The sequence below is a fragment of the Dermacentor silvarum genome, chromosome 1, assembly GCF_013339745.2.
Source record: "Dermacentor silvarum isolate Dsil-2018 chromosome 1, BIME_Dsil_1.4, whole genome shotgun sequence".
NCBI lineage: Eukaryota > Metazoa > Arthropoda > Arachnida > Ixodida > Ixodidae > Dermacentor > Dermacentor silvarum.
Genome location: NC_051154.1, coordinates 389,109,405 through 389,131,312, shown reverse-complemented (window position 1 = coordinate 389,131,312; position 21,908 = coordinate 389,109,405). Strand labels below are relative to the sequence as shown.

General features: G+C 46.3%; 2 protein-coding genes across 2 annotated transcripts in view; both read right to left on the bottom strand.

Annotated features, from left to right (window-relative positions):
- Nucleotides 1–974: 974 nt before the first annotated feature.
- Nucleotides 975–6,357, bottom strand: LOC119446240 (uncharacterized). The gene is made up of 3 exons (XM_037710623.1): nt 5,860–6,357; nt 3,534–3,722; nt 975–992 (listed from the first exon to the last, which is right to left on the bottom strand). The coding sequence occupies exons 1-3, from the start codon at nt 6,355–6,357 to the stop codon at nt 975–977; spliced, it is 705 nt and encodes a 234-aa protein (XP_037566551.1).
- Nucleotides 6,358–12,853: 6,496 nt separating this feature from the next.
- The window catches only part of LOC125942469 (uncharacterized), a 55,479-nt gene continuing 46,424 nt past the window's right edge, over nt 12,854–21,908 (bottom strand). Inside the window, exons 6-7 of the mRNA XM_049660660.1 lie at nt 19,294–19,568; nt 12,854–13,730 (exon numbers count right to left, since the gene is read on the bottom strand). Coding sequence (XP_049516617.1) covers nt 19,308–19,568 — 261 coding nt within the window. The 3' untranslated portion in view covers nt 12,854–13,730; nt 19,294–19,307. The remainder of the gene's footprint in view (nt 13,731–19,293; nt 19,569–21,908) is intronic.

Here is a 21,908-nt window from a genome sequence, read left to right as displayed (position 1 = left end):
CTCGGAACCGGATGGGTGCACAAAGGCGTGAATGATACCCTGTCAAATTTATTGCTCCCTGCGCGGACCTCGCCCGGTGCCAAAAAAAAACAAAAAACTGGTGACTCTCGGTCTCTCGGAGGACGAGGGATCCGTACACATTCTGCTTCTGCCTGTGAGCTGTCGTCGCCCACATTGCTTGCGCCATGTTTTGCTTGCGAAGCATGCATCAACTTGTCCAGCAACGTGTTCAATACCAGTGGCTTGACCTTCGCCACTACAAGCTTGGTTCCACACAGCTATCGGGTGAAACATGAACAACTAGCCAAACGTCATAAAACTGCATTTACTGCGAAATAAACTCGATTATCGTAAGGTAAATACAATATTCTTATTTTTATTCTCAAGTATAGTGTTTCTACTAAGTGCATTGCCTAATACGTGTATTTTCTTTGTTTTTATAGAGATAATGTCCGGCCACCTTTTACTACGTACGTAGACGGTGCTGCACCGCTTCAGCGTCAGCTGAAACGCACTGTCTGTTTGAAAACACGCAGCACGGCACATTTCGGCTGGTACACTCAAGAAGACCACAGTTGGATTGTCGCAATTCCTTGCTCAGAAAAGTACATTCTGCGAGCTGAATGGTGTTCAGAACTTCTTGCAAAACTATATTCTGTTGTATTGTAGCTTGCTTAGGTGTTTATCATGAAATAATGCATCCTTTATTTGGTACTTCTGTTCTAAAAGCTTACGCATTGCCAAAGGCTAAGTACAGCTATCCACAAGCACTTACGAGAAGTCTTGTGATGAAGGCATAATTCATAATTGGCTAGTTAGAACAAAAATCGCACATTTTTATGCAGCGGCATTTCCTACCTAATTTTTGCGTATTTCTGCTGCTTTTTTCAGCGTCAACAACTTATTTGAATGGAGGAATCATGTCTCTGTGAGGTTGCCTTCAATATAATGAACGCCATCATGTGCCATGCAGTTCAACTGCTGTACAGCGCCTGCATGGAAGAAAAGCAAGAGTCTGTTTAGCATGCGGCTATGCAGAGTGGGAACAGGTTATACGCATTTAATTTCTCAGTTTTGTACAATATAGGTACATGTATGTATGTAGATGGTGCCTGAGAGATGCAGAGATCGACATCAATCAAGCGCAAGACTTCATAAGAATGTGGCTGCCAGGCGCCGTCGACTGTGCTATTAGCAGAAGGAGGCGTTACGCCGAAGCGGCTCAACCCGTTCGGCATCTTCCAAGTGCCCCTTTTGGGAGCCCAGCCTCAACCCCCCGTAGCGTCATAAACAAGCCTTCGTAGGTGGCCCACAGGATTGGGGATACGAGCGGCAATCTGTATCAACCTATTTTAAGACCAAAAAATAAATCATGTATCATTATTTGGTGATTTTAAAGCAGATCATGGCATGTTGCATCGAGCTAGCGTGCAATATTTGCGCAATTCAAAATCGTAGGAAATAACAGCATCGCCCACATACATCACAATCTGCCAATATGACCATGCCAGTGGGTAATGCGGGACAATAATTTACTAAAAGCGGCAGAGCCGGCTATTGACCAATACCGGCGCTGCCAGTAGGAAAGACGGGACACTAGAATGGCAATGAACGGCCGAGCCGACTAGCTGCCTGTATTGGCGCTACCACATGATGGCTGAAATAGTCCCTTTAGTGGCATGCCCGCACTGGGCCATTCCTGACACGGGTAGCGCTGCCGGTTTCGGGCCTATATTTGTGCCGGTGCTTGCCGTGATATTGCCGTGATGGGGCCAGCCTGGTTGTGCAGCTGCCTGGGCTGTTCGTGCCGTCGGCGTGAGCAACTGCTGTGAGGTATCAGTACCTCCGAGACTCTGACGTCCACTTCGCCAGCCGCCCGACAGGTGGCAGCACCTGTCTGGCGTTCTCATTTTCCTCGCTTTCATCCTGTGGAGAAGCAGAGCTGTGTGTGTGTCTGCATTGCTGCCATGTAGGACTGGGCCGCGATTTTGTATCGAGGCATTATGACTTAATCTACTCTAGTCTTATCATCCACCGCTCACGGCCGGCTGATCCCGTTGATAACGCGAGCGACGGTCCGCTCGCGTTATCAACGTTGCTATCGTGAGCGGAGCGTCGCTCTGCCCACTGACAGAGCGCGATAAGCGCGAAAAGGCATTATTACTTTAAAGGCATCGCTACAAAATAGCGGCCCTGATCTCGCGAGTGGCGCTCGCGGGCGCTAGCCTTGTATTGTTTTACTATGCTTTGCCAACATTTTTAAAGACATCACTGCCTTCGTGCCCAGCCTCGGGCATCTCGCCCCAGCCTCGCCCTCACACTGCTCAAGAAGGCTGCAAGTGAATGAAAACAGTACCGACATCTTTTCACCTCCTCTTTTCAAACGCACCGCTGATCATTTCTGCCTTGCGTTTTCGTGAAAAGACCGATGGCTCAGCGTCAGGCTTTAGGCGTTGCCTTTTGAGCGGCATGCCGAGGCTTTTCAGCACAGCCGGGCTGGTCACATAATCATCGTCGACGAAGTGGTCCGCGCAAATGAAGTAATTTTTAGAGGTCTCCAGGCTGGGCGTGATGGCTGACAGGCTGATATCCAAAGTTTACGCACGTTCTCCTCTCTGGGAAACGTGTGAGATGGCGTGTCACGACCGAGGATGCAACAGCAATGTCTGGGCATTTCCTTCCGCCGCGACGAACGCGTCAATACAAAGCGACGACCGCGGGAAGGCGCATGTATAAGACGCACCACCTGCGTGGAGTGCCGACGGGGATAATGTTTCAGACGGACCACGTGCGAAGATCGCAGAAAGGGGTTAAACAAACGCTGCAAGGGACCAACAACGCCGGAAACACTGCGACGGCTGTGGCCGACCTTGGCCGCGCGCGCGTGGGTGGGTGTTATGACGTCAAATTTCAGCTTCTGCCGGCGGCCACTTGGAAGCAAGGTGCAACAGAAAATCGTAAAAAAATTTTTACTCGTTACTTTTTTTCAAAGCAGCTTGTTGTATTAGGCATTTGCAACAGTTCAAATTTTGTTCCGACGCAAAAAACCACCCGCCAAGTTTTGTTTCCGTATCCTTTTAATAAGACCTTTCTTATGAGCTTATATTTCTGGAATTACCCGCCTTGGTTGCTGAGTGGCTATGGTGTTGGGCTGCTGAGCACAAGGTCGCGGGATCGAATCCCAGCCACCGCGGCCGTATTTTGATGGGGGTGAAATGCGGAAACACCCGTGTACTTAGATTTAGGTGCACGTTGAAGAGCCACAGGTGGTCCAAATTTCCGGAGTCCCCCACTACGGAGTGGCACGTGTAGTGCAACAAAGATAGGTGGCTTGCGCTCTTGGGCCTGATACATCTTCCCCTTCAACATCGTTGACTTATCTGCTGAAAGTTTTGATCGTATCCCAGATGTTCCGGATGACGTGTTTGACGGCGCGACCTTCGCTGCGGTAGAACTGGCTGCATCGGTGGTGGCGGGCAACTTGGCACTACCGTGGGCGAGCCGGACGTGGCAGATTCTACAGAGGCAGGTACCTGCTCTTCGTCGTAATCTTCGTCGGAGGTGTCCTCAAAGGGCTCGCTCGTTTCCAAGAGGTGCTCCCGATTGCGGCGCAGGATGTTCCGGTCTTCTGTTCGCACATGGAAGGAACGAGGCCCCGCTGATCCAAGAACCTTGGCTTTTCTTGTCCATGTCTTTCCCTTATGCGAACGGAGTCGTTGCTCCTGAGGTCGGGAAGTACACGTCTGTTGTGTTTGCTCTGCCTGTGCTTCCTTACTCGCGTGGAAACCAGGGGTCCGAAGTCTGGTATGGGGGTCCGCAGCCGTCTTCGTTGCAGCGTCTGGTGATCGCCCATCCTCCAGTGGACTTGTTCTGTAATTCAGGATGCCAAGCGAAAAGTTCTCATTCGCCGCTTTTGTCTTTTTCAAGATGCGCTTAATAATCTGTACACCTTGCTCGGCAAGGCCGTTTGACTCTGGGTACTCTGGACTGGATGTGATGTGCTTGAAATCGAATTGCTGAGCAAATAGCCTGAGCTCGCTACTGGCAAACTGGGGCCCATTGTCTGTGCAAACTTTGATTGGTATGCCATAGCGGGAAAATATGGCTCCCAATTTTTGTATCACGGAACTGGCCGTTGTACTGGGTAATAGTTCAACTTCCGGGAAGTTCGACATTGCGTCATAGGCACAGAGATAATGCTGGCCACCATACTGAAACAAGTCGACACCCACGCGATACCAAGCTTGTGTCGGTGTTGGACGCATGATTAGTGGTTATGGCGGCTGCTTATAAGCATAAGTCTGGCATACTGAACACTTGCGAACTAGTCTTTCTATATCAGAATTTAGATTGGGCCAGTATACCAACTGCCTTGCTCTGGCTTTGCATTTTCCGATGCCGAGATGCCCCGCATGAACTCGCTTTAGTATGTCCAATTGCATGCTACTTGGCACTACGGCCTTCGTTCCTTTTAGAAGGATCCCTTTGGCCACTGAGAGTTCGGAAGCCACCGCCTTCAGCGGACCTTCCACGGCACACCCATTCGCAAGCTTGTGAAGTACCTGCTGAAGGTATACGTCACGTTCGGTCTCACTTACAAGCCTTGAGATGGTTTTTTTCACTCACGAGTGCCAATACTACTGCGACTCCATGAACTTCGACGTCACTTGTGGGAGAGGCAGCGCCGTCTTCAGAAGCAGGTGCTCGGGAAAGCATGTCGGCCAAAGTCATTTGTTTACCGGAAACAAAAGTCAAGGTGTAATCATATTTCAATAACCGCAAAAAGAAACGCTGTACTCTTGGCGGCATGTCAGCAATGGCCTTTTTTGATATATCAAGCAGTGGGCGATGGTCGCTATCAAGAATGAAAGGATGACCGTATACGAAGTGATGAAACTTTTCGCATCCAAAAACTAACGCCAGAGATTCTTTTTCTATTTGTGAATAACGCTGTTCGGATTCGTTAACAGCTCTTGAAGCGTAAGCCACAGGTCTCCAGGCGCTCCCGTGACGTTGCATCAGCGCCGAACCGACACCGTACTGCGAGGCATCCTACGTTATTTTCGTTTCTCTGACTGGTTCGAAAATTGCTAGAAGTGGCGATTCGCTAAGCTCTCTGCATATAGCCTGCCAGTCGTTCTCATGATTCGGTGTCCAGTCAAAAACAACATCTTGCTTCAACAGCGAACGCAAAGTAGAAGTGCGCTGGGATAGTGACGGCACATATTTGCAAAAGTTGTTGACGACGCCCAAGAGCCTCTGTACCGCTTGTTTGTCTCGTGGTGCCGGCATTTTCAGCAGAGCTTCGACCAAAGCAGGGTCAGGGCGTATGCCCCTGCTGCTGATAATGTCACCAAGAAACAAAACTTCTTCAACGCCGAACAAGCACTTTGACGCGTTGAATGTCAGTCCTGCTTTTGCTGCTGCTAGTAGTGCGTTTCTGAGCCTGCCATCGTGTTCTTTTCGGGTAGCGCCCCAAATGAGCACGTCGTCGACATATACACGCACGCCAGGCAAACCATCAAATACCTCGTTGAGCGCTTTTTGAAAAACTTCGCTTGCCTATGAAATGCCAAAAGGCAGTCGAAGAAACCGATAACGGCCAAAGGGAGTTGTGAAGGTGCATATTTTGGAAGACTGCTCATCCAGTGGTATCTGATGGAATCCGGCGTTAGCGTCAAGCCGAGAAAACATCTTCGCTCCGGCCAACTCTGCTTCTATGTCTTCACGGCGCGGCATCTGGTAATGTTCTCTCTTAAGGCATCCATTAATTTTTCTCGGGTCCATGCCTACCTGCAACCTGCTGTCCTCTTAAAGCACGATGACAAGTGGGTTTACACAATCTGTCGGGCCACTGACTTTTTGAATGATGCCTTCCGCTTCCATTCGCTGTAGTTCTGCGCGCAGAGGTTCTCGCAGCGCCAAAGGCACTCGTCTGGCTGGCTGGATGACGGGCACAGCACCCTCGCGAAGGGTGATCCTGTACTCGCGTTGTAGACGGCCTGTTCCTTGAAAAAGCTGCGGAAATTCATCGACGATCGCGGAGGCGCTGTTGTTTGTTACGGCATCAACGTTCCGTTTGATCAGCCCCAGGTCCACCGCGGCTTTCAGACCCAGGAGGGCGTCTTTCTTAATCACGAAGAAGTCTGTGCAGACGCTCCGGTCACCAATGGTCACGTGCGACGAAAATGTGCCAAGCTGTTTGATGATGCCGCCGTTATACGATCGTAGAACCGCGTTGCGTGCTTTCACTGGACAGGCTTGAATTTTCCGGTAAAGCGACAGTGGCATCAAGTTTGCTTGGGACCCTGTGTCGATCTTCAAGTTGATGTCCTTGCCTGCAATATTCGCTTTCATGATCTAGTCCCGGTCACAGCTAATGTTTCCGATGGTGACGTCCAAAACATCAAAGTCGTCGTTTCGGTATGGCTTCTTCCTCTAGTCCTTTACGTCGCAGATGGCTTCGCTTGATTGGCAGCATGACGCAAGATGGTTACGTCCCTTGCACAAGTAGCAAGTTTTCCCGGAGGATGGACAGCGCCATGCGGCATGGGACCGGCTGCAGCGGGAACATTTGAAGCTTCGGCTCGAAGATGCTGCAAGGACGTGAAGCTCTCCGTCAGTCTTCCGCCAGAGCGAGTTCTCACGTGCTGATGTTTCCGCCGCCTTACATAAAGCCACGGCTTTTTCCAACGTAAGGCCCTTGTCCCTGAGCAATTTCTCCCGGAGCTTTGGCGAGTTTGTACCGAACACAATTTGGCCGCGCACCATCTCGTCCGTCATCGTTCCATACTTGCAAAACTGCGTCTGCTTCTTCAGCGCGCGTAGGAACTGTTCGAAAGGTTCAGCTTCGCTCTGTAGTCGAGACCGGAAGACTCATGAATTGTGTTCTCTTGCTCGACGTAGTATTTGTCGAGCTTGGCCACCACCGTGCCATAGTCATGCTTATCTTCGCCTTCATCGAACGTAAGATTGTTGTAGACTTCCTGCGCCTCGTCACCAGCCGCGCTGAAGAAAAGGGCCGTCTTTGCTGCCTCTGACCTCGGTTTTTCAGTGCACTCCGTGGCTGCCAAAAAGAAATGAAACTTTTGCCGGAAGAGCTTCCACGTTCTTCCCCCGTTGGTCGAGAGGCCCAGAGGCTCCGGTGGCTTGATGTACTCCATGCTTGCGGTGTTTTGAACGCTGTGGTGTGGGCACTTGTTACGGTGGTTCCTTCATCGACGAGCAGGCAAGGCTCCAGTATCCCACTTCTGACACCATGTATCAGCCGGGCCACGTTCAATGAAACCCACACGCATGTCAGGACAGTAGTGAACGCCTGTGTTTATTGTTGTCAGTCTTTTATACCAAAATAAGGGGGAGGGGTTTAGTAGATAGTAAAGAAAGGCACGTGTAGTTCAACAAAGATAGGTGGCTTGCGCTCTTGGGCCTCATACGATACAATCCCTAATCTCACATGCTGCCACTTGCTGTGTGAGGCTTCGTTAGTTTTTCTCCCTCCTAAGTGCCGCATTGTTCGCGCTGCATGTTCGCGCTGCATTTGCAACTTTCGTGCCCGGATTTCATCATGTCTTCAAACGCACGTGGTTTTTGTTGACTCGGTTATACAATCCATGGCGTTGTGCGCAGGAGGAGGAGAGAGGAGATGGTGCTACTTTTCCTCATTGAGGGGTTTTATTCGGCCGCTCGGATCTGTGGGAGTGTCCCCTCTTGTTGAATTCCTTTCTCTATGTAGCGGGCTGCTCGCTCGGCTGGCTTCCTCTCCCCTGCGGAGCGCGCACAGCGGCCCAGCGTCTTATTGCGATAGCAATTATATGGACACTCCAAGCGCATTTCTGCCGTGGTCGGCGCCTTCACCGTGAGGTTCCGTATGCATTCAAGCATAAAAGTAAATGGAATGCCATTGTACGAGTATGTCGTACCACAGTTTGGAATATCTGGAACTTGGAATCAGCTAGCGCAAGACAGGGGTAATTGGAGATCACAGGGAGAGGCCTTCGTCCTGCAGTGGACATAAATATAGTATGATGATGATGATGATCTCGAAACTGGTATCACCCGGGAGAATCATTTCTGGATACGTCTTGAAAACTCACCAGTTACAATTCGTAAATTGCAATTTGTGCCATAAGTAAATAATGAGGAAGCTATTTATTCCATTTTATTAATTAGTTGAATATGTGTTTAGATTTGTCACGCTAGTAATGTCTGTCTCTTCGAAATATATATCCAGCTCAAGGACAAGAATTATGCTATCCGCCATGGGTGCTTTTTTTTTCAGAAAGCTCAAAAATGATCACCCCGTAAAGTGGCACCCGTGTATTTACGGTGCCGAAAACTCGCAGTGGTCGGGGCACCTAAGGACGCACCGAGTGTCTCACGTAGTCCACCTTGACATGATCTGGTAGCGTGTCTCCGTCCCAAAGAAGTGTGAAGTTCGTCGAGCGACCGAAGCGATGAAAGTCGATGAACTTCTCTGTTGAAGACAGAAGCCCTTGGAACTCTTCATCGCTGATGTCAATCACGACATCAGAAATACCGCCTGCCCCAGTGCAACCGCCGTCCACAATAAACGACCGGGCTTATGTGTGTATGGGTGCGGTCCCTAGTTCTTCCAGGGCGGACTGCGTCGCTACTTCCCCTGTGACTACGTTTTTCTAAGTGCTGAACCACACTTCGTTAATTTAAATTCTTACCCACATTACCTAGGAAGGTGTTGAGAATCTGCCTGTGTACGGAGTTTCTCAGTAAGAAGCACAAAAGCAATCCTGTAAGTTGCAGTGTAGACGGTCCGGACCGTTGGGGCACTGCTCTCTCACGACTTTAACTTGACGTGCTAGTATTTCCTCTTCAGTCGCTTGCCCTTCGCGACGGTGTAGTCGTGGTCGGAGACCATGGTGTTGGGCGAAACAGGAACCGGACATCCTCCACGTCGACGTGGCGAGCCTTACACTACATCAATGGGGGCCAATGTGCGAAGAAGCATGCTCGGCGCAAGTGATGGCATCTGTCACCTGTGCGCCTCGGACGACTTCTGGTCCGAGGCGCACAACTAAGCCTCCACTATAACAAAACAATCACAGCAAGGCAAGAAGCTACGCTTGCCCAGTTACCACACTTAAGTACGCCTACATGTGACGATGCATAAATTGAGCTCCAGATTAACTTGAACACCTGGTGTTCCTTCACATACCACCCAGGAGAGGGTCAAGGGCGCTTTTTTTTTCATCCGATCCGCTGCTGCCCGGCTCAGCCTAAAAAGCCTACAACCACTGAGCGACATGGATGTTGGTGCGCTGTGCATTGATAATGAACCGAGATCATCGTTGTCGTATTAAACTCAAGCGCGTTGTAACAGTCCAGCTTAGGTAACACAAGGTCATGTACCGATTGTAGAAGGAACCGATAAATAAATAACGAAAATGTTGCAATAACTCAAGCTCCGTGTCTCCATTACTGAACGTGAGCGATGTATTGAATTTTCAATGTTGTTGCGAGCATGTGGAGTCTGTGTTCCATATGAGAAAATTGAAATCGCAGTATTTTGACGGCATGTAGCATTCAGCTCTAAAATATTTCCTGTTTTACGGGTATTTGTGACGCAAAATTCTTCACGAGAATATTAATTTGTGGTGTGCGAGCGCTTCGGAACTGAATTTTTCTTTGTATTTTTGCAAAAGCAACTAATTTTTGGTAAGTGCCAGCGGTAATAGCGACATAATAGTGTTGAACCGTCCTCAATAGTAGACGGGCGGCGATGCACTGATGTATCTGATGTTTTATTGCGAAACAAATTATATAGACGCTCTACACGGATTTCTGCCGTCAGCGTCGCCGTGAGGTTCCGTATAAAGTCCAAGTGCGATAAAATTGTGGCCGCGCGCCATATGCTGAATGTGCGGGTGGAAGCGCGCGAGCGTCGCGCGCTTTCACGGAAAGCGAACGCACGGCGGAGAGCAAACGCGACTTTATTCGTCGCGCGAAAGGTCATGGAGGATGGGAGGCAGGGAAGGGAGGCGTCGTTTAGCTGCGGCACCAAATGCGCATCTTGCTACCCGGCGCAAGGGGAACTGGTGACTCAATCTCCAACGTAAAAGGAAGAAAGCGGGAAGGCAGCGCGGTAGGGAGGGGCGTGCGGCTTCTGCTCTGCTAGCAGCTGCGTACTTGTATTTTGCGCGGCTGCGGGCTGTCGGGCGCACCTTACCTTGAAAGCGATCTCCACAGGGCCCTTACCTTTGTATGCGCACTGCTTTCGCCGCTCAGTTTCCGTTGAAGCGATAGACCGCACGAACCTTCGCTCGCTGCGGTGGCCGCGGTTGCTCACGCCAGAGTTTTGACAGTGGTTGTATGCGGTCATCGAGTGTGATCTATTGAAGTGTGCTTGTGCGCGCTGACACCATGCTTGTTAATTCAGTTAGTAAGCGAATGTGTCTAAGTTTAAGCAGCCGATAGAACTAATATCCTTACTCCGTATAGCTCTCCACTAATTTGCTATCGCTACAGATGCTTCGCCTTTCCGGCGAAACTGCCACTTTTTTTCTTTAATTATCACAGCTTTTTGAGAGCACTGTAGTTGTTTATTGTTTGCGTAAATGAAACAAAATTGTTTCTTGTAATTATTATGGGCGACACGTTGCCAGCCAGGACCCGGCGCGATAGCTCTGCCTATGGCGTTGCACTGCTTAGCTCGTGGGTTCAATTCCAGCCATAATGGCCACATTTCGCTGGGGATGAAATACAAAAATGTTGATGTATTTAGATTTAGGGGCTCGTCAAAGAACCTTGAAGGTTAGCAAAGAAGCTCGAGAACAAGCTAACGACCGCACAAAGAGCGATGGAACGAAACATGTTAGGCCTACGTTAAGAAACAGGAATAGAGCGGTGTGGATCAGAGAGCAAACGGGGATAGCCGATATTTTAGTGGACGTTAAGAGGAACAAATTGATCTGGGCAGGCCATGTAATGCGTAGGATGGATAACCGGTGGACCATTAGAGTTTCATAATGGATACTAAGAGAAAAGCGCAGACGAGGACGGCAGAAAGCTTGGTGGGGTAATGAAGTTAGGAAATTTGCAGGCGCAAGTTGGAATCCGCTAGCGCAAGACATGAATAATTTGAGATCACAGGGAGAGGCTTTCATCCTGCAGCGGACATAAATATAGGCTGATGATGAAGATAAAGAAGCCCCGGTGATCAAAAATTAATCCAGAGTCTCCCACTACGGTGTGCCTCATAATCAGATCATTATTTTGCATATAAAACACCACAAATGTATCAATTTTAACATTTCATTGACAAGAGTTACGTTTCCCACAAGCGCATAAACTTGAGCGCTTGTGTTGCGAAACCTTCCTCTTTAGCTTTATTAGCTTTAATGAACGGGTTCACTCCACGTTAATAAAGGTATCACGTGGAGTTTCATACACTGCGGGTTTCTTCTTGAACACCTGCACAGACATGTGATGAGTATTCATGCGAGTACTTTTATAATGTGGAACAAAGGCTTTTTCTCTCCGTTGTGCAGCTTCTGCGGTTCCATATGGGTAAGCAAGTCGATATAGTCCCCACTGGCGGACTCGCATGCAGCTCTGCTTCCGGCATCAACGTTGCAGCAGTTCGTTAGAGCTTTGCCGACGATTCCCAGCCGGACGCGTCATTGCCGAACAAAACCATCTATTTCACCATTGGCATCAAGCTTAACATCCTTGACGAAAGCATTCCTGACGCAGCGACATCTTGCGACATGACGCTGCATACCAAAGAGCGTCGCGCGGACTTCTTTGTGAGTGGGCATGGAGACACGTCTTGCATAATAAACTTGTGTTCAAAGTCGTACGTGTTAGTTGCATTTTTTGCCAGCTCGCAAATATTTCAGGTCAGAAACCCGAATATTTATACCATTACCTAACGAATATTCTATATGAGCTCGGACCACATTTGGTGCTTCGGAGCAGTGCATTATCACGTGTCCACGGGATAACTTGTATTCCAATCCCGCCGTGGTGGTGTAGTGGCCTTGGAATTACGCTGCTAGGCCCGATGGCGCGGGCTCAAATCCCGACCACTGCGGCCGCATTTTCATGGGCGCGAAATGCGTCTGGGCACCGTGCATTGGGTGCCCGCTGAGGAATACCAGGGAATCAAATTCCCCAGTCCCTTCAAATCGTATTGTATCTATTAGACGTAAGACTTCAGAATTTTGTTTAAATTGTTATCTTGCGCTGGCGTCAAATATCTACCAATTTCACGGCACTTTTCAGTAAAGAGGGACCAGCAATGATGAACATCTTTTGCATTGAGCCTTGGCTGTGAGTGCCTCTAGGCATCATTTATGGCGCATATTATAAAATTCGTTCGTTGCTCACAAAAAGAAAAACAGCGCAATCGTTTGGTTAAAGCTGGGTGCAGGCATTCTATTTTGCAGCATACATGCGCGGGGGGGGGGGGGGGGGGTAAATTTCCGTCCATGCAAGAAAACGCATAGTCCGGCGATCGGCAGCGAAGTGTTTATTTTTTTTCTCTACAAGTATCTCTGTCGAGCATTCGTTTTCTTGGCATTACACAATAGAGATCAAACCAATACTTCTCACACGGATGCCGTGCCCGGATGTTGGAGGTGGCGGTGGCGGCTTCTGAGAATTCAGATGTGTCATCACCTATTACCACCGCGGCGTTGCCACCCAATAGATTATGCCCACGCTTCATCCCACTGCCAAAACACGTACCGTGCCCTACGAAGTACTTGTTTGTTATGTATCCGACCTGGTAAACCTTTTGCGTATGAGCGTAAAACGCGAAAGCGAAAAAGGAAAACGAACTTCGTGATAACCTACTCCCACTACTGCGCGAATGCATGCCGAGAAGTACAACACATAGACATAGCAAAGGGTCCTGCAAGCATTCTGAGGGACGGCGTATCACAAATTTTTTTTATTCAACTGCAAGGAAATGGAACCACCCAGTAATGTGCCTAGTAATGTGATTTAAGCGCAGGCGAGGCAAGTACGATTGTTTTCCCCAATCATGATTGCAATAGGCTCCCTTTCAAAAGGAGATTGACAAACCGCTCGATGTCAGCTAAATGCTGTGACAGCCGTAAAGTAGGACGAAATTAGCTTCATGCCCAGGACCGCCACACGCAGTGGAGTCACTGCAATCTTTCTTGTTTTTCTGTTTTTTTTTGTTTTGTTTTTTTTTTTGAGGTGATCGTGATCCTGGGGGCACGATAGCTGACAATTCGGCACAACTTCAAATCACCTCTTTTTGCAGAACGATAGGATTCCGACATAAAGTGAATAGAAAATCAATAACTTTTAACTAAAGATACAACAGAACAAATGTTGTTCATGCCAAAGTATTTTACCAAACAATTGGGCACCACCATCAAAAAGTGTCTGCCCAGGAGAGCGATAGCATTGACAAAATGATGCTGTCCTCAGCGCTATCTGTGTTCTCTTCTTCCGGATGGCAGAGCATGTTCAGGACATGCCGATATTTGGCGCCATCCTTATCTTTCTGCACGCAGTACATCCTGCAAGTGTTTAGGCCACACCGCTGCAGGCCACCTCCGAAGACTTCTGCTAGAAAACCACAGATGACAGCGCAAAGCCACCCTTCTCTAGACTGGAACGGCATCTTTTGACCGGTGGCCATTCTCCATCAGCATCATGGTTCACCAGAGTCGACTCGGAGCTTTGCAGCTGTTCCCCCTAGATGACAAGCAAGAAGCCTGCACCAAAGGTTACAAAGGACGGTTACGAATGCCGAAGCACAAAGGCTGGCCACCTTTAAAAGGTGGCAACCTAATGATTCGAAGCTAATTCATAAATTTTTTCGCAGGCAAACCTTGTCTTCCTCTAGCGAACAACACAAGGCACGGGGCTCGCGAACGGCAGTTCGGCAACCCTTACTGCAAACTTCAGCTAGCATTGCAGTATGAAGTGGAGCAGCTCCCGACATTTTCTGTCATGCTTTACGCCGGGTCCTTGCTAAGTGTCATCATACACTGCTAAAAAACTGCCAGTCAACGTCGGCTGAACGCGCGTTTCCCATTCAGCGTGTTCAAAATACTCGCATACTGAATGGCTAGATAACGGAAGGCAGCACAGGCGCTCGACTGAAGGGGTCACTGAGCTTCAGTAACAAACATTGTGGTTTTTGCGTTTTATTTCTCTCTCTCTCTCTCGAACGTGCACGTGTGTGGGCGCACACACACCGTAAACAACTGAGGTAACTCAATATACACACATGCATGGAAAATATGTAACCTCATTGCGCTCTAATATAAACAGAACTAGTGTAACATGGAATTATCATGATGTCTTATCATTTAATGAATAATTTCTGTGTACATGTAACCAGTTTAGGATCCTTCATCTGAACACACGAAGTATCAGAAGTAAAGAAGAAAAGCTGAATCTAAAAGCTAAAAACTAAAAGTTAAGAAACCAAATCTGCTTCTCATAGTTTTGAGGTTTCGATGCACTTAGAAACTTAGCTAATGGCAAAGGATAATCACTCGTATTCTAAGAACTACTAGTACAATGGTCTCGTGCGGCCAAAGAGTAGGGGTGGTGGCATAGCTGTTGAAGAGTTATAGCGTGTCAGGTATTCCGTAAACGCACATGGTTCCGGCAGATTACCGGGTGAGCGGAAGTGTAAATGTTTCCAGCCTGCAAGGTGTAGCCACCTGGTAGCACAGAACTCAACCAGACAAGCACACAGCTAATATAGTAGTAACCAAGTATCTTCTACTTTTCTGCTGTTGAAAATTTTCGGCACTCACGTGTAATCGCAAATATATTAAATTTTTCAATGTTTCAAATGCTTTACGCTTTACATATATTAACAGAATGTTGCAAACTGGTGTCTTTCCAGAGTGTTTAATAATTGCGAGAGTCTACCCTTCCCTAAAAGGAGATGACAAGCTACAGCTAACCAATTAAGACCCACCTCTGTCCTTCCAGCCTTTCCAAAGTATTTAGGAGCGTGTTATATGTCAGGTTGCATCAATTCTTGGTGAAGTGGCGCTTCTGAATATTAAACATGAAATATTTCAATACACTGAAAATAGATTCTACACACTGGGTTTATTTATAGAGTTTAGAAAGGTGCCATGACAGGATGCCATGACATACTGTGTGCGTGGTGTGGTGCACAAGCTGTTGAAGGACTGTCTAAAAAACTGCTATAAGTATGTTAGCATAAATGATAGCAAATCGACTTATGCTGAGATAAAGAAATGTGTCCTGCAGGGGTCAATCCTCGGGCCGGTGTTATCTTTATGTTTATATTAAGACCTATGTGATATTCCAGCCTCTCCTAAGGCCATCCCCTTCAATGCCTTGCACACCGCATAGACCAATACCTAATTAGACTGTCATTGGTTAAGGTATAATAAGTTGTAAGTGAATGGTAATAAAACTAAATATATTATATTGGCTCCAATTAATGGGCCATGCAACTTCACTGCAACTATTGTGCTTGAGGGCAAAAAAACTGGAACAGGTAGAGTGCCAGAAATTATTAGGGGTGCAGTACAGTGAGGGTTTAACATGGAATAAGCGTATACGAAGCTCGCAACAGAACTGAGTAAAACTGTACGGTGTAGGTACGAAATTGGCTCCCTCCTACCTAACTGGCTGAAAAGAGAGTTACACAACGCTCCTTTCTACTCTTGGCTATCATATTGTGTTTGGTGTGGGGCACAGCTACGCAACATAATTACCTGAAGGTATTATAGGATGCAGAAGGACTTGGTGTTGGGCAAGTTTGTGTTTACTGGACGACATATTGTAGCGCAAAGGCACAAATACACAAAAGATACACAGACACACGTCACTGGCGCTACTAACAACTTTATTTGGCACACAGCGAGATACTGTGTTACAATGAGGAACGAAAAGGTATTTGCAAATGTCAAAGTGTTTCGCATAAAGTTCATAGTAGCGCCTGTGACGTGCGTCTGTGTATCTTCTGTGTATTTCTGCCTTTGCGTTACAATATGTCGTTCAGTATTAGTAGTTCTGAAAAAGAAAATTTTAAGGGAACTTTAACAATACCATGGCCTCATTAGAGTTAAATAGAGGACGGCTCTTCTAAAATATTCTGTGCTGAAGGCTAACCACGTTTACCACTTCAAACTAATGCATTGGATTAGACGTAATGTGTCAGTGTCTCCTAACCACACAAGAACATACTCATTACTCAACACGTCAGAAAAACAGAAAAACTAAGGACTAACTTCGGTAAACAAAGTGTATAATGTCAAATACCTGCATTGCTGAAACACCTAGACAACCTCAGCGATACCAGTGTTGTACAAATGATTCTTTCAAATCTGCATTGATAGAACATAAGAGTCAGTTTGTGCAATTGCATCTCAATTTTTTTTGTTATCGGTGTGATTATTGCTCTTTTCTTTTTGTATATATAGCTTATGTATATATATATATGTATATGTATATATATATATATATATATATATATATAGATATATATAATTTTATTTATAGGGGTTGATTGCCACATGATTATTGCACGCGTCTGCTCCTGTATATAAGCAGGACAAATAAATTGACACATGTGGCAGCTGTTGCTCCTTCACACACACACACACATGAAGCAAGGTGGTACGCCATACTGCTACATCAGAAAAAACCAAAATGCCTTCTCGTAGTACGCAGATGAATTGCCACAGGCTACGCAGTAGTGATAGTGGGGTCAACAGACTATCTTCTAGCTGGTATCACAGTCCTTTGATAACTTTTTTTCTGGTCAGAAAGCTTCTATGGAAAAACTTGCTATGCTGTCCAAGGTAGCCATGGCATCACGCATTGTCGCTTAGACAGCACTAGACATTGGTGGGAGGAGGCTAATTTGCATGCATATTTGAGCGAGCTGTCTACATTTTTGAAAGTAGTGTTAGAGGAGACAGCAAAATAAGTGGTGCATTCAAGTGAAAACCACTATGCGCATAATTATTTAACCGTTTACCCCCAAAATAATTTAGGGGAAAGTATCAAATTTCCGATTTTTCATGTACCCATGAATTTTGGTCATTTCTGATTCCGAAAATGTGTTACTTGATTCTCGATACTCAATTACATGTTCTTTTCGGACTTCTACCACACTCTAGTGTTGAAGATTGACTTCTAAGCCGCAAATTGCCGACGACCGAAATTCGTCTTTGGCGGTGGGAGCAGCATGGCATTGGGGAGCAGCATGAGATTGGGCTGAACAAGTGTGACGCGTCATTGGCGATAATGATACAGCCTCCCATGAAGTGTACAGCTCGGCGTTAGGGGTGAAACTTGACATTGCTAGAAACATGCTAAGTGTGAATGTTTTAATTAGCTACTATAAATAACATCTTAATGCATCAGTGTTGTGACAATGTCTTACAGGCCTTGGTAACCGTGTCTGTTAAAAAAAGGTCATGGTGTGCCCATGTTATAGCCAGTCATTTTAAATGCGAAGCATTTCTTGATGAACATTTGCCACTTTGACAGTATCTGTCTATCTATCTATATATCTAGCCGCCTACGTCTTGGTGCTCTCATGGTCGTTTTGTGAACTTGGTAGGTACCAAAATTAGCGTAGTATGACAACAGTATATGACGAACACAAATGATAGGTCATGACATGAACATGTGTGCCATGTAGGTCATGAAACAGCTGCCTAAATGACAGTGACCCAGCTAAAAAACATTACCACTCAAAATCCACTGAAATGGCTGCGGACGTGGGTACTAAGAGAAGGAAACGCTAAAGGATGATCGTAGAAGGCATAGTTATGAGCATGACTCAGCAAAATGACAAAGACTGAGCGAAAAGAAAATTGCACTCAAGAACCATTGAAATTGGTTCTAATGCGGGTACTAAGTGAAGGAAACACTAAATGATGATGGTAGAAGTCATATTCATGAGCATAACTCAGCAAAAATGACAATGAACCAGCAAAAAAGATCAAAACTCAAAAACCACTAAATGGGTTCGGACGTTGGTACTAAGCAAAGGAAACACTAAAGGGTGGTGATAGAAGCCATAGTCATGACCATGACTCAGCAAAAATGACAATGACAGCAAAATAACATTAACAATCAAAAACGAATAAAATGAGTTCTGACGTGGGTACTAAGTGAAGGAAGCACTAAAGGATGTTGATACAAGTCATAGTCATGAGCATGACTCAGCAAATTTTACGACTCGGCAAAATATTTACCACTCAAAAAACTGAAATGGTTTCAGACGTGAGTACTAAGTGAAGGAAATACCAAAGGTTGGTGGTAGAAGCCATAGTCATGAGCATGACTACGCAAAAATGACAATGACTCAGCGAAAAAATATTAACACTCAAAAACCACTGAAATGGCTTCGGACGGGGGTACTAAGTGAAGGAAACACTAAAGGATGATGGCAAAAGTCATAGTCATGAGCATGACCCAGCAAAAATGACAATGACTCAGCAGAAAAGATTAACACTCAAATACCCCTGAAATGGGTCCGGCCGTGGGTACTAAGTGAAGGAAACACTAAATGGTGGTAGTAGAAGCCATAGTCATGACCATGACTCATCAAAAATGACAATGACTCCGAAAAAACATTGACACTCAAAACCCAATGAAATGTGTTCGGATGTGGTACTAAGTGAAGGAAAAGGCTAAAGGTTGATGGTCGAAGTCATAAGCATTACTAAGGCTTTTGCCCTCAGGTCTCTTAGGCTTAGCTAAAGCGACTCCTCAGGACTCATCACATGAATGTCATGACATGCGTGTCATGTAGGTCATGAAACAGCCACCTACGTCTTGGTGCTCTCATGGTCGTTTCGTTAACTTGGTATGCTCCTCGCACACTGCTTCGCATCACATCCATTCCCACAGAGCGTGGGGTCTGCCGGCATTTTAACAGTAATTGGTTTCAAATCACCACATTTAATGCACTACTTGTGGTTTTTGATTTAGAGAATTCTGCGCTTAGTGATCTTCACATGATATTTATGTATATTGGTACATCTGATGGATATCAGTCACTTCTTTTCATTAAAGGTGGAGAAATGTTCGTTACATACTGGGTTTATTACTGGATAGTTGTTCCCTTTAACAGTGGTCCATGCTGTACAGCATCCCCAACAATGAAGCACAAGACAAAGAATCATGAACAACATGCTTCATTGTGTACGCTGGAAATCCACTATATGGGAACAGTGACTGGAACATGACCACAGGGCCATTGATGAGGGTATGGCGAAAATGCAGCAAGATGAGCATTGCGCTGTGCTCTTTAAAACTCACCCCGTGTATGACAACTATGGAGGGCATAGCGTTGGACCTTTTGTGAGAACCGTGACTTCCTGGCTGGCACTGCTGGTTTCGCTGCTTTGTTCCGCTTCCAAATGCAGACCTTCGAAGTTTGTGGTGTGGCAAGGCTCCATGATAATGCATGGCGGCTCTACCTGAGCTACCATAATCACGGTGGGTTGGTTTTGATCCCCACCGCCAGCGTTGTCCTCGGCCACAAGGCCGACCGTGATTTCAACAGCCCCAGGACTCAAGGAAAGGAAAGAGCCCTGTGTAGCGAGACACAAGAGGCACCACTCATTTTAAAAACAGTAATTGTTCTTGTACAATCAAACCACATTACAATGATGTTGCATCTGAAACATATACAAGAACCCTGCTGATACGTTTTTCACGGGACCTTAAAAAAAGGCATAAGAGCCGGGAAACGCAAGAGCCGAGAAACAGGACAAATTGAGAAATCAAAGCTGTGGTGAACTGCACGCAATTTTATTTTAATTCGCACGTTTGAATACAAGTCGCAGTTTCGCCCGAACGCCGAAGCATCGATTGTGAGAGCAAATTAGTAGACAGCTGTACAAAGTAAGGATAGTAGATTTATCATCCATATAAAGTTGTAAATATTTGCTTATTATCTATATTACCAAGCATGGTGTTAGAGCGCACAGGCAAACATGAACAAATCACACTCGATGCGCGCGGACACTCGCTGTCAAAACACTGGCGTGAATCGGTGCAATCGCTGCAGACCAAATCGGTGCTGTGTCGGCCTAGTGTGAATCAGCCTAAACTGAGCGCCAAGAACACACAGCACGCACAAAGCCACGAGCCGCCGACATACCTACACTGCTTAGACTCTGCCCCTAACGCAGATTGCTTTCAAGATACGCACCGCGCGTAGCCGCGCCGTACGCAGTTGATGCCAGAATACAACGCCGCGCGGGCGCGCAATTTTTCCACGTTGCAGATCGCTTTCAAGACACGGCGCCCACACGGCCGCTGCCGGAGTAACCCCTCCACCCCCCTCGTGTCACACACGACAGACGCGCGCTTCCGCCCCGCCTTTCTCCTTCGCATGTGCGATATTGCCGCTATCATCGGCTGACCCTCGCTCGCTTTCACGCGTAAATACGGTGAGCATACGGTGAGCGGCGACGGTGCTATCGCCCTTGGACTTTATACGGAACAGCTATGCGCTAAAACCAATTTTAGGGCCCCAACGCGTCATAGACACCATCTATAAGTAGCAAATTAATACGCATCTCAAAGGCCCTGCTTTTGCTCTGGGAACGCGAAAATACGTCATAGGTGTTGCTTCCGGCACTTTTTTTTTCAAGTTCAATTTGAAGTTTATTGCTTCATTAGTGGTACATATATGCAGTAGAAGTTATACAGAAAGAGGTCCCACAGTTAGAAACTGCAGCGGGACCTCTTGTTCTTAGTTACATAATAATATATAAATAAAAAGGCGTCAACTGCGGTTATGAACAAAGAACGGATTACACAATTTCTACAGTGGTAAAGCAATACAACCTATGGCAACACATAACAAAAAAACGTACATAATAAGCAACATAAAAAATACATCAAGGAAGACATGCAGTTTACAAGGTAGTAATATAAGCTCTCAGTGAACGTTGATATGACGATAATGTAGGTGCGGATTTCACGTGAGCAGGTAAGTTGTTCCACATTTTCACACTAGCAAAACCAACAGTTAGTTGACCGTAGTTGCTGCGTGATTTTGGAAGTAAAAGGTTACTTTGTAAAGAGAACCTGGTAGTGTTCGGATTAGCAAGACTATTCCTGGCAATGATATAATGTAATTGTGGGTTTTTGAGTAGGCGGTAAACAACGATGCTGTGGTTGTACCAGATAATTTTATTTATTGTGAGGAGATTTAACTCAGTGAAGATGGGGGGTAACATGAGCGCTATATGGAGCCGAAGCAATGATACGGACAGCGTTATTTTGGATTTGCTGCAAAGGAGCTATATGACAGCGTTATGTGAGACCCCAAGAACTGATGTGGTAATTTAAATGGCTATAAATAAAGACATAATACAATGTCAGGAGAGTGTGCTTTTGAAAGTAGTATCTGGCCTTTAAAAGCACCCTGATACCGTAAGCGGCTTTCTTTTTCACGAAGCTGACATGCAAATAAACTTTAGAAAGCAGTCTAACTGAACACCTAAAAATGAGCACTCATTAGATGGTAATATTGGGTGAGAAGCTATGTACAGTGGTGGAAGGATAGGGCGAGGTTTATTGTGTGAACTGAAAACCATAAACTTCGTTTTCTGAGGGTTAATTAGCAATTTAATTTTCTTGCACCAACTACTGATATTATTGAGTTCATCATTTAAACGCTCAGTTAGCATACAGATGTCGTTATGGGAAGCGTAAACAGTGGTGTCGTCCGCGTACAAAAGACATTCTTAAGAAGTTAGGCAGTTTGGTAAATCATTAATGAAGATTAGAAATAAGAGGGGGCCGAGTATGGGCCCCTGTGGAACGCCAGTGTTAATTATTTTTGTGTCAGACACTACTCCTGAAATGCAAACCTGTTGCTGTCTGTCGTGTAAATAACTGCGCAGTAGCTCTAAAGA

What these genes read in the sequence shown, in the direction of transcription:
- LOC119446240 (XM_037710623.1), bottom strand. Translation starts at nt 6,357, where the DNA reads ATGAAAGCGAATATTGCAGGCAAGGACATCAACTTGAAGATCGACACA. An exon ending in CGGAAGGCATCATTCAAAAA is followed by an intron (nt 3,723 to 5,859) that starts GTCAGTGGCCCG and finishes TCCCGACCTCAG; the next exon opens with GAGCAACGACTCCGTTCGCA.